The sequence below is a fragment of the Protopterus annectens genome, chromosome 7.part0 (assembly GCF_019279795.1).
Source record: "Protopterus annectens isolate FY-2018-M chromosome 7.part0, PAN1.0, whole genome shotgun sequence".
Lineage (NCBI taxonomy): Eukaryota > Metazoa > Chordata > Ceratodontiformes > Protopteridae > Protopterus > Protopterus annectens.
This window is the reverse complement of record NC_056739.1, coordinates 1,530,669,734-1,530,682,569: the sequence shown is the minus strand read 5'-3', so window position 1 is coordinate 1,530,682,569 and position 12,836 is coordinate 1,530,669,734. Positions and strand designations below refer to the sequence as shown.

Sequence of the window (12,836 nt, the reverse complement as noted above, 5' to 3'; positions counted from 1 at the left end):
AAACACCTGCTCCCTTCACGGCAGACCCCATGCATAAAATATCTGTACAGGTTGAAAAAAGTATTTAACTATGCGATTGACACTTGTTCAGTAATATAAACAGTGGTCAAGATACAATAACACAACACATATGCTCACTGCCTTGAGGCAGCGACAAGACATTCTTTAAAACCACAACATAATCAGATAAAGCAACACTTTGTTGAAGTCTAAAATATCAAGGAAAGCAAAGAAACAAATGTTATGTACTTACCATAACAACTGAACCAGACAGAAATAGACAACATGGATCTATCTATGGGTTATTGGATCAGACTCGGATCTAAGATGGGCTATTTCAAAAGACTTCAGCTCCCATTTTCCATCTCCTCTACCTATAGTACCATGCTCTCTACAGAGTAAACGCAGATAGAGTTTGCGCCTCTATAAAAAACCCCAACTGTTAACTCTAAGACCACAAACCACAGGCCCCAAAAGGAGGACAGGGATACAGAGAAGCCTCAACAATTTGCTTGTCCAATGTCATCATCTTCTTTCGGCTGTTACCGTTAGGGGTCGCCACAGCAGATCATCTGTTTCCATTTCTTCCTGTCCTCTGCATCTTGCTCTGTCACACCAACCGCCAGAATGTCCTCTCTCAGCACATCCATAAACCTTATCTTAGGCCTTCCTCTTTTCCTCTTACCTGGCAGCTCCATCCTTCGCATCCTTTTCCCAATATACCCAGCATCCCTCCTCAGAACATGTCCAAACCAACGCAATCTCGCCTCTCTTGCTTTGTCTCCAAACTGTCCAACCTGAGCTGACCCTCTAATATACCGATTCCTAATCCTGTCCATCCTAGTCACACCCACTGCAAATCTTAACTCTGCCACTTCCAGCTCGGACTCCTGCCTTTTTGTCAATGCCACTGTCTCCAACCCATATAACATATCTGGTCTCACTATCCGCTTGTAGACCTTCCCTTTCACTCTTACTCATACCTGTCTGTCACAAATCACTCTCGACACTCTTCTCCACCCATTCCACCCTGCCTGTACTCTCTTCTTCACCTCTTTTCCACACTCACCATTACTCTGAACCACTAATCCGCTGATCCCAAGTACTTAAACTCATCCACCTTTACCAACTCTACTCCCTGCATCCTCACCATTCCTCTACCCTCCCTCTCATTTACACACATATATTCTGTCTTAGCCCTGCTGACCTTCATTCCTCTCCTCTCTAGAGCATATCTCCACCTCTCCAGGGTCTCCTCAACCTGGTCCCTACTCTCACTACAGATCACAATGTCATCTGCAAACATCATAGTCCAATGCTTGTCCAATGTCCAGGAAAAAAAAAAACAACAACACAGAAGGAGGAAAGGAAAGCGGGATGGTTGACCCAGATGGAAAAACAGACAACACAGACAACACAGACTTATAGCTATGGTAAGTACATACCTTCTGTATTAGAGGTTGTCTTTTCTGTCTGGGTTCAACCTGTGGGACAGAATCCCCAGGCACGTTTCACCCCATGGCGGTCCTAAGAGAGCATGTTCCACAATACGGTAGAACCAAAGGAGCCTCTAGATCTAGACAGAGCATAAGGCCTACAGTTGAAACATGCCTAGCCGATATAACAGCTACCAGGAAGAGTTTTCAAAAGCAACAACTTCAAAGAAACGTTCGCTGAAGGCTCAAAAAAAGGTCCAGCAAGAATGTGCAGCATAAATGGTAAATCCCAAGGAGGAACAAAATTTCAGTTAGGAAATCGCAATAAGAACACTCCTCTGAAAAAGGTCTTGGACATCTTCAATGCTGCTACAGGAGTACCATCTCTGCCAATATGAAAGCTGGAAATAGCAGCCAACTAAACTTTAACAGTGGAATAACTAGATCCAGATGAAACAGGTTATCAAGAAAATCAAGTATAGTTTCCAAAGGTGCTGAAAAGTGATCCAAACTTTTAGAAGATGCCCAAAAGGTGAATTGTTTCCACTTGCTAGCACAGACCTTGTCAGTAGATGGCTTTTGGGAAGGACAAAATGTGAGCCATTCTCTCCGAAAGCTTGGGATCTCTGGCCATCAAGGGAAAGAGAGAAACCATGTTGCTAGTTTGAGAGTTTGGAGGTTCGGTGGGTCCAAGCCAGCTGGGTGAGAAATCATATCCAGAACCCAAGAAAGGGTGCTGCCAAAGAGGCTGAAGATGGAACCACACATGACAGGGCCAAAATGGAGCAATGGGGATCACAGTTGTTCTACAATGGACAGTCTTCTGGAAAAATGTTACTAGAGGAATGGGAAGACAAGCATACAGGAGAATGTTCCTGGAGGACCGTCTCTGCGGAGGAACTAAGGTGTAATAACTGTTGCGCTTAGTGTAGGCTGTGAAAGCAAACAGAGTGCCTCAATGTAGGAAGATCCTAGCTGCTACTCTCAGATTTGGGGAGCACTCATGAGCAAGAAGGATGTTTCTGCTCAGACTGTTCACTAAAATGTTGGATTTCCCTGGGATGCACTTTGCCACCAGAAACCATTGAGATGAAATCACCCATGGCCAAACTATCATGGCCTGCCAACAAAGAAGTTCGGACATGGTTTCCCAGTTTGTTCAGATACCAAACCACCAACATATTGTTTATCTGCACTGAAATCACACCCTTGTGGAGGATGTCCTGAAAAGCTTGCAACGCAAGGCGGACTGCTCTCATCTCCAAGACAATGATGTGAAGACTAGCCTTGAGCATAGACCAAGTCCCTTGAACTGTCTCCCTTCGAAATGCTTCCCCAACTGAGAAGGGAGGCATTTGGTGTGTGTGTGTGTGTGTGTGTGTGTGTGTGTGTGTGTGTGTGTGTGTGTGTGTGTGTGTCCTGCGGGATAAGAAGAACAAATGTTCTCCTGACAGACAGCACAGGAGACTCCGTTGTGAGTATGTCCTGCAGAATAAGAAGAACAAATGGTCTCCTGGCCGACAGCACAGGAGACTCCAACCACCACTTGATTTGACTGACAGATTCCCATTAAAATGAAGGGAAAAATCCATGAAGTGGTTAAGTAGGACCATTGCACTGCCATTGTCCACTGCAGTATCCATATATGGTACCTCAACAGGGGGACTAAGCAAATGCTGTAGCTTTGTGACCCAAGTATCTGAGAACTAGGGAAGCCAGCATCTTTCTGTGAGACCGTATGACACTAGCCTGAGTAGGAAGGGCAGACACTGTGTGCTGGAAGTCTTGCAATTTGAGATACTGTGTCTGACTGACAGCCTATGAACTCCAACATCTGAATTGGCTGAAGCCTGAATTTGTAATGGCTTATGGCGATTCCCAAGGAAAGATACAAATGGAGTAAGGAATCCCTGGCCCTAACTACAGATGTCCTCCATGAGGTGGTGAGAAGCCAATTGTTCAGAGTAAGGAAAGACCTGGAAACCTTGCAGCTTGAGCCAGCCTGCCATGACCTTGGTGAATACCTAGAGAGTGGTGATGAAGCGAAAGGGCACTGCTCTGAACTGATGATGATTCTGGAAGTGCAGACATCTCCTGGACCACTTTGCTACCTTTATATGCTAACAGGCACCCTTGAGATCGATCAAGCACATCCATTCATCCTTCCTCGAAAGGGGTAGAATGTACAGCACCACAACCATCCAGACTAGTCTGAGGTACTTGTTCTTCTTTGGAACCAAGAACAGACCCTGGATCCGCACTGGTCTGGTGGGGCCTCTTGAATGACTCAATTTAACAGATAAGCTGCATCCTTTCTCTGGTGGGGTGGTATGTCCAGAAGGTGTTTGATATTTTCTTTTGGTGTTAATAAATTGTGTAACCTCTGTATATGACTGTTAAAACCCATGTGTCCAAAGTAATGGCCTCCTGAGCTTCCAGGTGTAGAGTCAAGTGATTCCTGACTACTTTCAGAGCAGAACAGCCAGGCAACCCTTCTGGAAAGCTGAAAGGGCCGCCTCGAAAAGAATCCATGGAAGCCCTCTTTTTGCTGACCACCTGCCACATAAGCAATGTCCATTCTGGTTATGGTACAGGTGGGGGGGAACAAGGGGGACCTCTGCACATAAGCATCCAGAAAAAAGACTGCTATGCTTTCTAAACAAACAGATGCTTGCCCTCTTCCGATTCCTAAAGAAGGTCCAAAGAAGGGTGGAAAAACGAATTCAGGTAGCGTCTTTCCATCTTGCTCACTCCTGGTCAATGTGTCTTAATCTTAGACGCAGACAGCGAAGAGACATCAAAAGGGGCATTAATAAAGAATGCCTTGAAGCAGTCTACAAAGTTGCACAACTTCATCCAAGTTGTGGCATTGCATGGTAATGCTGGCAACAGCAGCTTCGGAAGGGCCATCGGCTGCTTTGGACAGCTGGTGAATGGACATAGGTTCCTAGGTAGGTACTAGGCTATCGGCCTGAGGGCCTACATAAGTCTAGCCAACAAGGTTCCCTGGATTACGCTACCCAAGAAAGTTATTTTCCTGTGCCACTGTCGAGCAGAGACACAGAAGTGATCCCCAGGGTGTATTTCCTATTTCCCATCCACTCATCAAGATTTTTCTTGAAGAGTGCAAATGAAGAACTTTGCTTGACATAGATGGGTAGCCTGTTCCAGAGTATGGTAAGTCTCTGGGACAGGAATCTATCCCTCCAGCATGTCTTGTTTATTGTGGTGACAAGGTTTAGGTCCCTAGACCATGTAGCTCGGAGGGATTGGGATTTCTTTAGGTGTAGCATGTCCAACAGCTCTGGGTTTGACATAGCTTTATATGTTAGGTAGAGATCACCTCGGAGTAGGCGATATGCTACGGAGTAAAGCTGGAGTTTTTTGAAACGGTCAGTGTAGGACATCTGTTTGAAGCCAATAATCCTCTTTGTGAGGTACTTCTGTGGCCTTTCCAGCTGCTGCAGATATCTTGTGAGGTACATTCCAAAAGGGGCGTTGTACTCTATAATGGGTTTAATGAGTGTCGAGTAGAGGGGAACAATGACCTCTTTTTTCCTGGATGAGAACCCTTTTATGATGAGGTGTGCCACCTAGGACTTCCTGACTATTGCGGTGATGTGATTATCAAAGGACAGACTACTGTCCACCTGGGTCCAAAGGTCTCTTATCACACATCTGGTGTTAAGAAGACTGCTGTCTGTGTAGTAGTTCAGAGTTTTTACCAAAAAGGATGACAATGCACTTTTTGGCACTGAGCTTGAGGCCATGGCTCTGACACCAGGCATCTGTCTCAGTGAGGCCCTTCTGTAGGATTTCCGCATCATTTGGGGACTCTACTATGGCTCCTAGTTTGCAGTCATCTGCGAATTTCGTTAGCCAGAGGCCTTCTGTGTTATCCTGTACTTCAGAGAAGTAGATACCAAACAGGAGAGGTCCCAGGACTGAACCCTGTGGTACTCCACTTGTCACTGGTTTTAGGTCAGATTTGGAGTGTGCAACTTTTACAGTGTGGGCTCTGTCAGTGAGCCGGTTGGCAACCCATCTTGTGACGTAGGGATTTATACCTAGTTTAGTGAGCTTAGCTATAATTCCAGAATGGGGGAAAACCTTGGCAAGGTCAAGATAGGCTGTGTGAACCACCTTACCCTCATCTACGGCTTTGGTGACTGCCTCAAAGAAGTCGATCAGGTTCAGGAGGCATGATCTGCCTTTCACAAACCCGAACTGGGTGGGATCCAGAGTTTGGAGGTTACCAATGTCTTTGTTTATGAGTTCCATGATAAGTTCCATGGCCTTGCAGACCAGGCTCGTCAGGCTAATAGGGAGATAGTTCCCAGGATAACTGTTGCTGTATGCCATTCAGTGGGGCACAAAGCCTGATGTAAGGCTATGACTGAACATAGTGCTTAGGTAGGGATCCAGTTCATTCTGAAGTTCATGTAAAATGCAGCCTGGGATGTTGTCCAGTCCCATGGATGTTGTGTTTTTGGCTTTAGAGAGTGCAGCTTTTACCTGCATACTTGTGATTACAGGGACTCTGCATTCTTCCTGTATAGATATGGGCCCTTTAGGGGGTGGGGGTGGGGGGTAAAGTTAGCACTGAACCCATCTGCCAAAATGTTGGCAATATCAGTTGGTTCTGTAATTTTCTTGCCGTTGTGCTGTAACTCAGAGCAGATCTGGGTGTTGCCACTGAGATTCTTGACATAGCTATAGAATGCTTTGTGGTGGTCCTTAGAATCAGTGGTGATTTTGTTTTCATAGCTAGCTTTGGAAGATCTTATAAGGGATCTCAGCTTCTTACGGAGGCTGACCAGGAGCTCCTCCACTCATGGGATTTTACTCTCTTTTGCAACAATTTCTTCCTTCTGTAGTACAGTTTGTTTATGGCAGGGGACCACCAGTTTGTCTTCCTTTTTTTGGAGGATAGCGTCTTGGTTCTGTTTGGGATAGCACAATCCATGCACTCGTGTAAGTGCTTATAGAGTGCATTTGTGTAGGATTCAGCAGTCGTAACTGTATTGTTCATCTGCATGGGTGTCATGAAGTTGACCACTTCTGTCTTGAGAAGCATGAAGTTGGCTTTGGAGAAATTTTTTTACAGTGGTTTCCTTAATGGGGGGTGGGATGTGGATATCAAGGGTGATTAGCTTAGGGTTGGATCGGACTAACAAGGAGTTGACTTCAGGTGTGGAACACTGGTCACTTATGTTGGTAATGACTAGGTCTGTGGATAAGTTGATCCGGGGCATTGGAGTTTATGAATTCCAGAAAGCGTTGTGTGAAGGAGTTGGTAAACTAGTAGTTTTCCCAGTTAATGGTGGGGTAGTTGAAATCACCAATTATTAGGGTGTTTGGTTGAACCCTAATATTTTCCAGTACATGAAGAAAAGAAGAGTTGGAATCTTGGGGCATGGTGGGGGATCTGTAGCAAGCTAACATTTGGATTGCAGTTTTGTCCAGAGTTAGCTGCACTTTGATAACCTCGGATGCATTACGCTGAGCAACTAGCCTGGAGGTGTGGATATCCTTAATGAATATGGATACACCTCCGCCTTTGGTGTTCCGGTCCAGGTTACATGGCCGAAAAGTGTGGTACGAGTTATAGCCTGGTAGTGCAGGGGTGCTCTCCGGAGCCTTGAACCAGGTCTCAGTCACTGCACAGACATCAATGTTCTCCATTTTAAGGAGTGCCTCGAGTGAGTGCATTTTGAGATTTAGACTTCTAGCACTGGGTAGCATTACCCTCAGTTTTTGCTTGCCTGTTCCTGTTACAGTGGTGAATTTGTCATTTGAACCTTGCCTAAAAAAGGCACTATAGGGGAGGCAAGAGCCTTAGCCAGTATCTGGAATCCCAGGGGCGACAGGTGCAGGCCATCTCTGGCAAAGCATCGTGGCCTGTTGACCATGTCATCCCAAGCAGACAGATACTGGATACCCCTAGAATGACATCAGAAGCTCAGCCAATTGTTGAAGTCAATCATTTTGTCCTTGTACTGCGGTATCATTCTGGGTGATGGCAGAATGCTATTCAGGGCTAGGGTCATACCTGCCTGGGCTACAAGATCGTTGAGCTCTTCCATGTCTCTTTTCATGTAGTCCAGGGAAGTAGGTCTCCGGTCGTTCACACCAACATGGACAATGATGTCATATTTGTACTTGTTGTGGAGTGACCCGAGTGCGTGAGTTATGTGGCGATCCTGGCACCCGACAGGCAGCTGACAATAACTTTCTCCTTGTTTAGCCTGATGAGTGGGACATCAGTGTGCCTGACTATAGAGTGACATATGACTAGTGTGTTGGATACGTTGTTTTGCCGTATTGGCTGTGGTTGAGTGGCACACAGTCTGTAGGCTATGTGTTATTTGGGTTGTGTTGAGGGGTGGATGTTGCTTGTGTTTCTGCTTTGGAGGTCTCTGTTGCTTGGGCAGATTATTACTGAGAGCCTCCGCAAATGTTTTTGTGTTTCTATGTGTGGATTTTGGTGATGTAGATTTAGTGACACTATGTGATAATTGTGGTGTGGTGCAAGTGTTTACCTTCTCCTCTTGAATGTCAAGTTCAGTCTTGGTTGGAGAGAGCTTTATCTCCAGTTTGGCTAGATAAGTGCATCTCTCACAGGTTGTAGTGTTGGGTGGTAGGAGGAGAGGGTTGTCTGTGTACATGAGGCAAGTTCTACATTGCCCCAAGATGTCCAAATTCATCAGATAGACAGAAGAGAACACTGGGAGCTGACCCTTGGACATGCCTGAATAAAAAAAACTAGATAAGTGAGGAAAGTGAATACAAAAGCTGTTTTTCTCTAAGCAAGTGAGAAAGTGCAAAAACTGTTTCCTTCTAGGTAATGAAGAAGGTTTAGTGCTATAGTAATTAGTAGCTTATTTAGCGCTTACAACAATTTCTGAACAAGTGCTGAGCACAAATAAGAAAATTCAAGTGTTAAAACTAAGAATCTGTATCTGCACTAGACTAGTTACAGAAAAGAAACAAGTGCAAATGCAGGCTTTCACATCAGAAAGTTGAAAGAGATGGAAAAGATTGCCCAGAAGGCAAATGACTACAATTTCTGGGCCAGAACCACTCCTTATGTGGTAGACGGGTTACCTAGTGCTTACCACTCCCACTGACCAGCTAAAAGGCTTCCCTCCAACACAGAAAGGCTTGGGGGCTCAGAAGCTTACATACAGTCCTGGATACAGCAAATCTGTAACTGGACTACACAAGTTAGAGGAAAGGTAGGAAACAGGCTTACAGTTTTTTTTACAGAAAAGTAGCTAAAACAGCAGTAAAAACAATTCAAATGCAGTTCAAGCTAGCACACGAGTATGCAGCAATATTAGACCAAACACAGTTTAAAAAATGCAATTAAATTAAAAATGACTAAAAACAAGTGCGGTGCATTAGGTAGAATGTGGTAAGAGATGGGATGGGAGGGGTGTCCCAGATCAAATCTACAGTGGGGCGGGCAACTGCAAAAGCCACCAAATTTAAACAAACCAGAGATAGGGAGGGTGGGTGGGACAAAACAGCAGAGATCTGAAAAACTATACAGTGAATCAAAAATAACAGTGCACAACTCTGAATAAAATTAGTCCAGCAACAATTTACAGTACACAATTCTGAAGAACCAAAAATTATACTTAGCTCTGTATATTTCCAGATAGTTTGAAAAGAGTTCTGTTAGACACAGGTTCCAGCAATGGAACGGACATGTTGGAAAAGGACTGCAGTGTGGACAACTGCGTCTCCAGGGGCTTCTGAGAATCTGGCACTTGTTGAGCCTTAACCACTTGACACTTCAGACATGATGTCTTGTTAAAGCCTTGTCAAATGAGCCAGGTAATTTAACTCTCACATCCCAAAGGTCCCTGTTGTGCAGAAGTACTTCCCTTACTGGTCCAACACCCTAGATTCTCCGTTGGAGGGATGGACCAATGAACGTTCTTCAGACATGTTCTTCTTGGTGGCTGCTGCCAACACAGTGGCATAAACAGTAGGATCCTTACTCCAATGTCGTCAATCCTTGGGAGGGGCCAAGATCTTCTTGAGCTTTTTAGGTAGTGGTACCACTATCACTCTCTCTCCAGGCCGTCCGAGACACTAAGTCAATAAGCACGTCCAGAGGGGGAACCACCAAGGATGTGGAGAGGCTCACCTTGAAAGCCCTGAAAAATAGACTCCTCTGGAGAGAGGGCTTTGGATGTCCAGTCTCTGGCGAATCTGCTCCAGAAATCACCAAGAGAGGCATCTTTGCTGGGAGAATTTTGGGAACCCCTCTCATTCCTCAAGGTCAGAATCATCAGGGAAAGATTCCTCTGTGAAATCCAGGTGCTTCCTCTTGCACCATCTTTTGCCATGACCATCCCACATTGGGGAAACTGCAGCAGAGGAGGAAGAGGCAGGGGGCTGAAGTGGGCTGTCCTGGAGCAAGTCCACAGGCACAGACAACAGGGGAGGAATGCAAGTTGGCACTGACCACTCTTTCTCCAGCTCAGACAGCATCCTTTCTACTACACAGAAGGCAGAGACTGAAGCTAGCCGCCTGGAGTCTGCACCCTTGGATCTGAACACTTCAAGTACACGCCTGACTCTGGAGTTACTCCAGACTGACCCAATGAAGATAATGGAGCGAAACTATCATGTGCGGATTGGGAGAGAGAACTCTGAGATTCTACTTACTGACACCAACCCTTTCAATAAATCAGCTGCCAGGTGGTATGCAATAAGTCTGTGTGCCATCCAAGAAAGCTCCCAGGTTTCCCACATCTGGCACACATGCAACCTCTAACAGCACATCTTGTTGGGTGGCTATCCAAAGTAGTCTAGCTGGTACTGTCAAAACCCTGGCAGCCATAGAGTCCTGGATATTCTGTTCCAAAGGAAAGCCAAAAGGCCACTTACAATGGTGTCCACTGCTGTACAGCAGGTGATGTGGTATAAACCCTGGAATCTTGAATGAAAACCTCCGATATGCAACTCCCCAGACCATGTCAGAGACAGCTTACACCACCACACTATTGCAAACATGGAACATAGCTCTGCATGTGTTTGGAATGATGAAGGCTCATTTCTGCTATCTAGATACATCTAGTAGAACACTGCAACTTGCACTCATGACCTACAATAAGATATTTGTGATCTGCACCACATTATGCAATATAGTGGTACGAAAACATATATAACATGGGAACACTGCTGAACTACCTGACAGATCTGTGACAACAGAGAAGTATGGAGTTGTCAGAGGAACGAGTTGCAGAGGTACTTCCTGTGAGGCAGAGGTAGGAGCAATACACAGCATTACTGGAGAAGATGTGGTGCCTTTTTCCCCATATGTGGGCCATGACATGGGCAACACAGAATAAAACTGATGCATGCATTAATACATCCAGCCTGTGCATCAGATATTACCTTGCACACCGACGGGATACAGCAATGTTAGCAAAGGTGTAAGGTTTATGACATGTGAATATGGTAGTGACACAGGTTGGCAGAGTCAGGAATCACACCCTCCAGTGTAAGGCTGGGGTTCCTGATATGAATGTTAGCTTGGTGTACTATTTGGCCCTGCAATAACTGGACTGGAGGCATCATCATGTACAGAAATCCCAGTTTAGGATAGCAACACATGGACAGTGTCCATGACCTTGCAAATGGCCATGGCTACGTGTTGCACTCAGGAGGCCAACAGGGGATAGGGATGACATGGAACAGTGAGACAAAGGGTGACTGGACTGATGGGGTGTCCCAACAGTGGAGCCACAACAGATTTAGCCACCATGAAGGGAGTGCTCATGCTTAGGAGTGGAGGCAGCCATGATCAGAGGTGACAGTAATGCAGTTTCCAGAACAGGGTGGGTCATCTTGGTATGCTTGGCTTGTGACTGATTCCAGTGCCTTGCATACCCATGGTGGCCATTTGCCAGTATCATTGTTGTTGTACCAATGCATGCCAAGTGGACCACTACTGCTCTCAGCAGGCATACCTGTTCCAGATCCCTACATGTTACATCACTTGCAAACAGTACAAGATGCCCCACAGTCACTGAAGTGGTTGCATTTCCTTGTGTAAGACACACAGCACACTCAACATCTCTGATACTGTGTGCACTGAGGCCATCTGTGCCTGGATCACTGACCTATGCATCTGCTGGTGGATGACAACCAGGTCAGGAAATATCCTCAGGTCACAATTGTGATGGCTACCTACATGCTTCTTCCCTCTGGTAGGTGTGCACACCTTAGAGACTGTGCAGTCACAGATGCTATTTGTGGTGGTAAATCATATGCAGCTTAGAGGAGGGACTTGCGCTGAATGTCCTAACCATGTTAAACACAGATAATGTCATAGGTTCATCCTGCCCCTCAAACTCATATATGGATTTCTGCTTGCTCTCTAATGTTAGTGTTTTTGATACTGCCTCTGCCTCACTGGACTGTGCCATATGCATGGTGCTAGCTTTTCCAACCTGAGTGACTTGCCAACGTCAGGCATGTGATGACCTGTTGTGCTGGATCATTCACTAGTGGAAATCATGAAGGGGTGAAGATAACATACCAGTAGCAATGCTGGAATGTGTGCATCACTCCCACAAAAATTGGCACACACTTCTAAATGTCAATTATCTGCATACCATATGGACTTGTTCATACCATGTATAGGATGTGGTCCCAAGGTATCTGGGGAATAGATATGCATATGCTTTCTGCCAAAATGAATCATGCATTCACACCTGTGGGTTAGTGTACAGCAACAACAGAACATGCTAGTACTAACCTGGTGCATCCCCTACAGACACTTGGGCATTCATCACTAGCCCAGCTTCCACATCCAAGACACTGCCAAGTACAAGGGTTCTCTCACCTGCCCCAGACAGGTTTTACCTGGAACTTCTCCACCTCTGCAAGATGCTACTGTGTTGGTGGTCTGTCTTCTGTGGTGAACCTGACCCTGGCAAAATCCTGTGCCTTGGCCTTGGCATTCAGTATCACATCAGTGACCCTGTAAACACACCTTTACTACGTTTCTATTATGGCCATCTACAGCACTGATGTCCTGCATCACTCCCTGCCATAAGTGGTCCCAGAAAGCATTTTCTGCTTGATCCTTCTATGTAAAAAGCATGATGAATGTGTGTGTTTAAGGCCTGCAGTGGCACCTCTGTCTCTGGTGTGGTGATCTTTTCCAGAAACTAATGTTTTCTTGGTCCAATGACAAAGCATGTGGACCTGTAGGTTACACATATGGATCAGTATATGTGCATGCATGACTGTCCCTGGCAGACCAATGTCTTAACAATATCACTCTGCCTCCAAGAGGTGGCCACGGACCTGCCTAATGTTCTGTTACTAACCATACCCAAGTGCCATACTGACAGCAGAAATGGGCATGTATCA

At 45.7% G+C, this 12,836-nt stretch overlaps 1 protein-coding gene across 1 annotated transcript in view; it reads right to left on the bottom strand.

Moving 5' to 3' along the window:
• The window catches only part of MKRN2 (makorin ring finger protein 2), a 382,638-nt gene that overhangs the window by 335,770 nt on the left and 34,032 nt on the right, over positions 1-12,836 (bottom strand). Inside the window, exon 2 of the mRNA XM_044076413.1 lies at positions 1-42. This exon is cut by the window's left edge and continues 87 nt beyond it. Within this exon, the coding sequence (XP_043932348.1) occupies positions 1-42 (42 nt within the window). The remainder of the gene's footprint in view (positions 43-12,836) is intronic.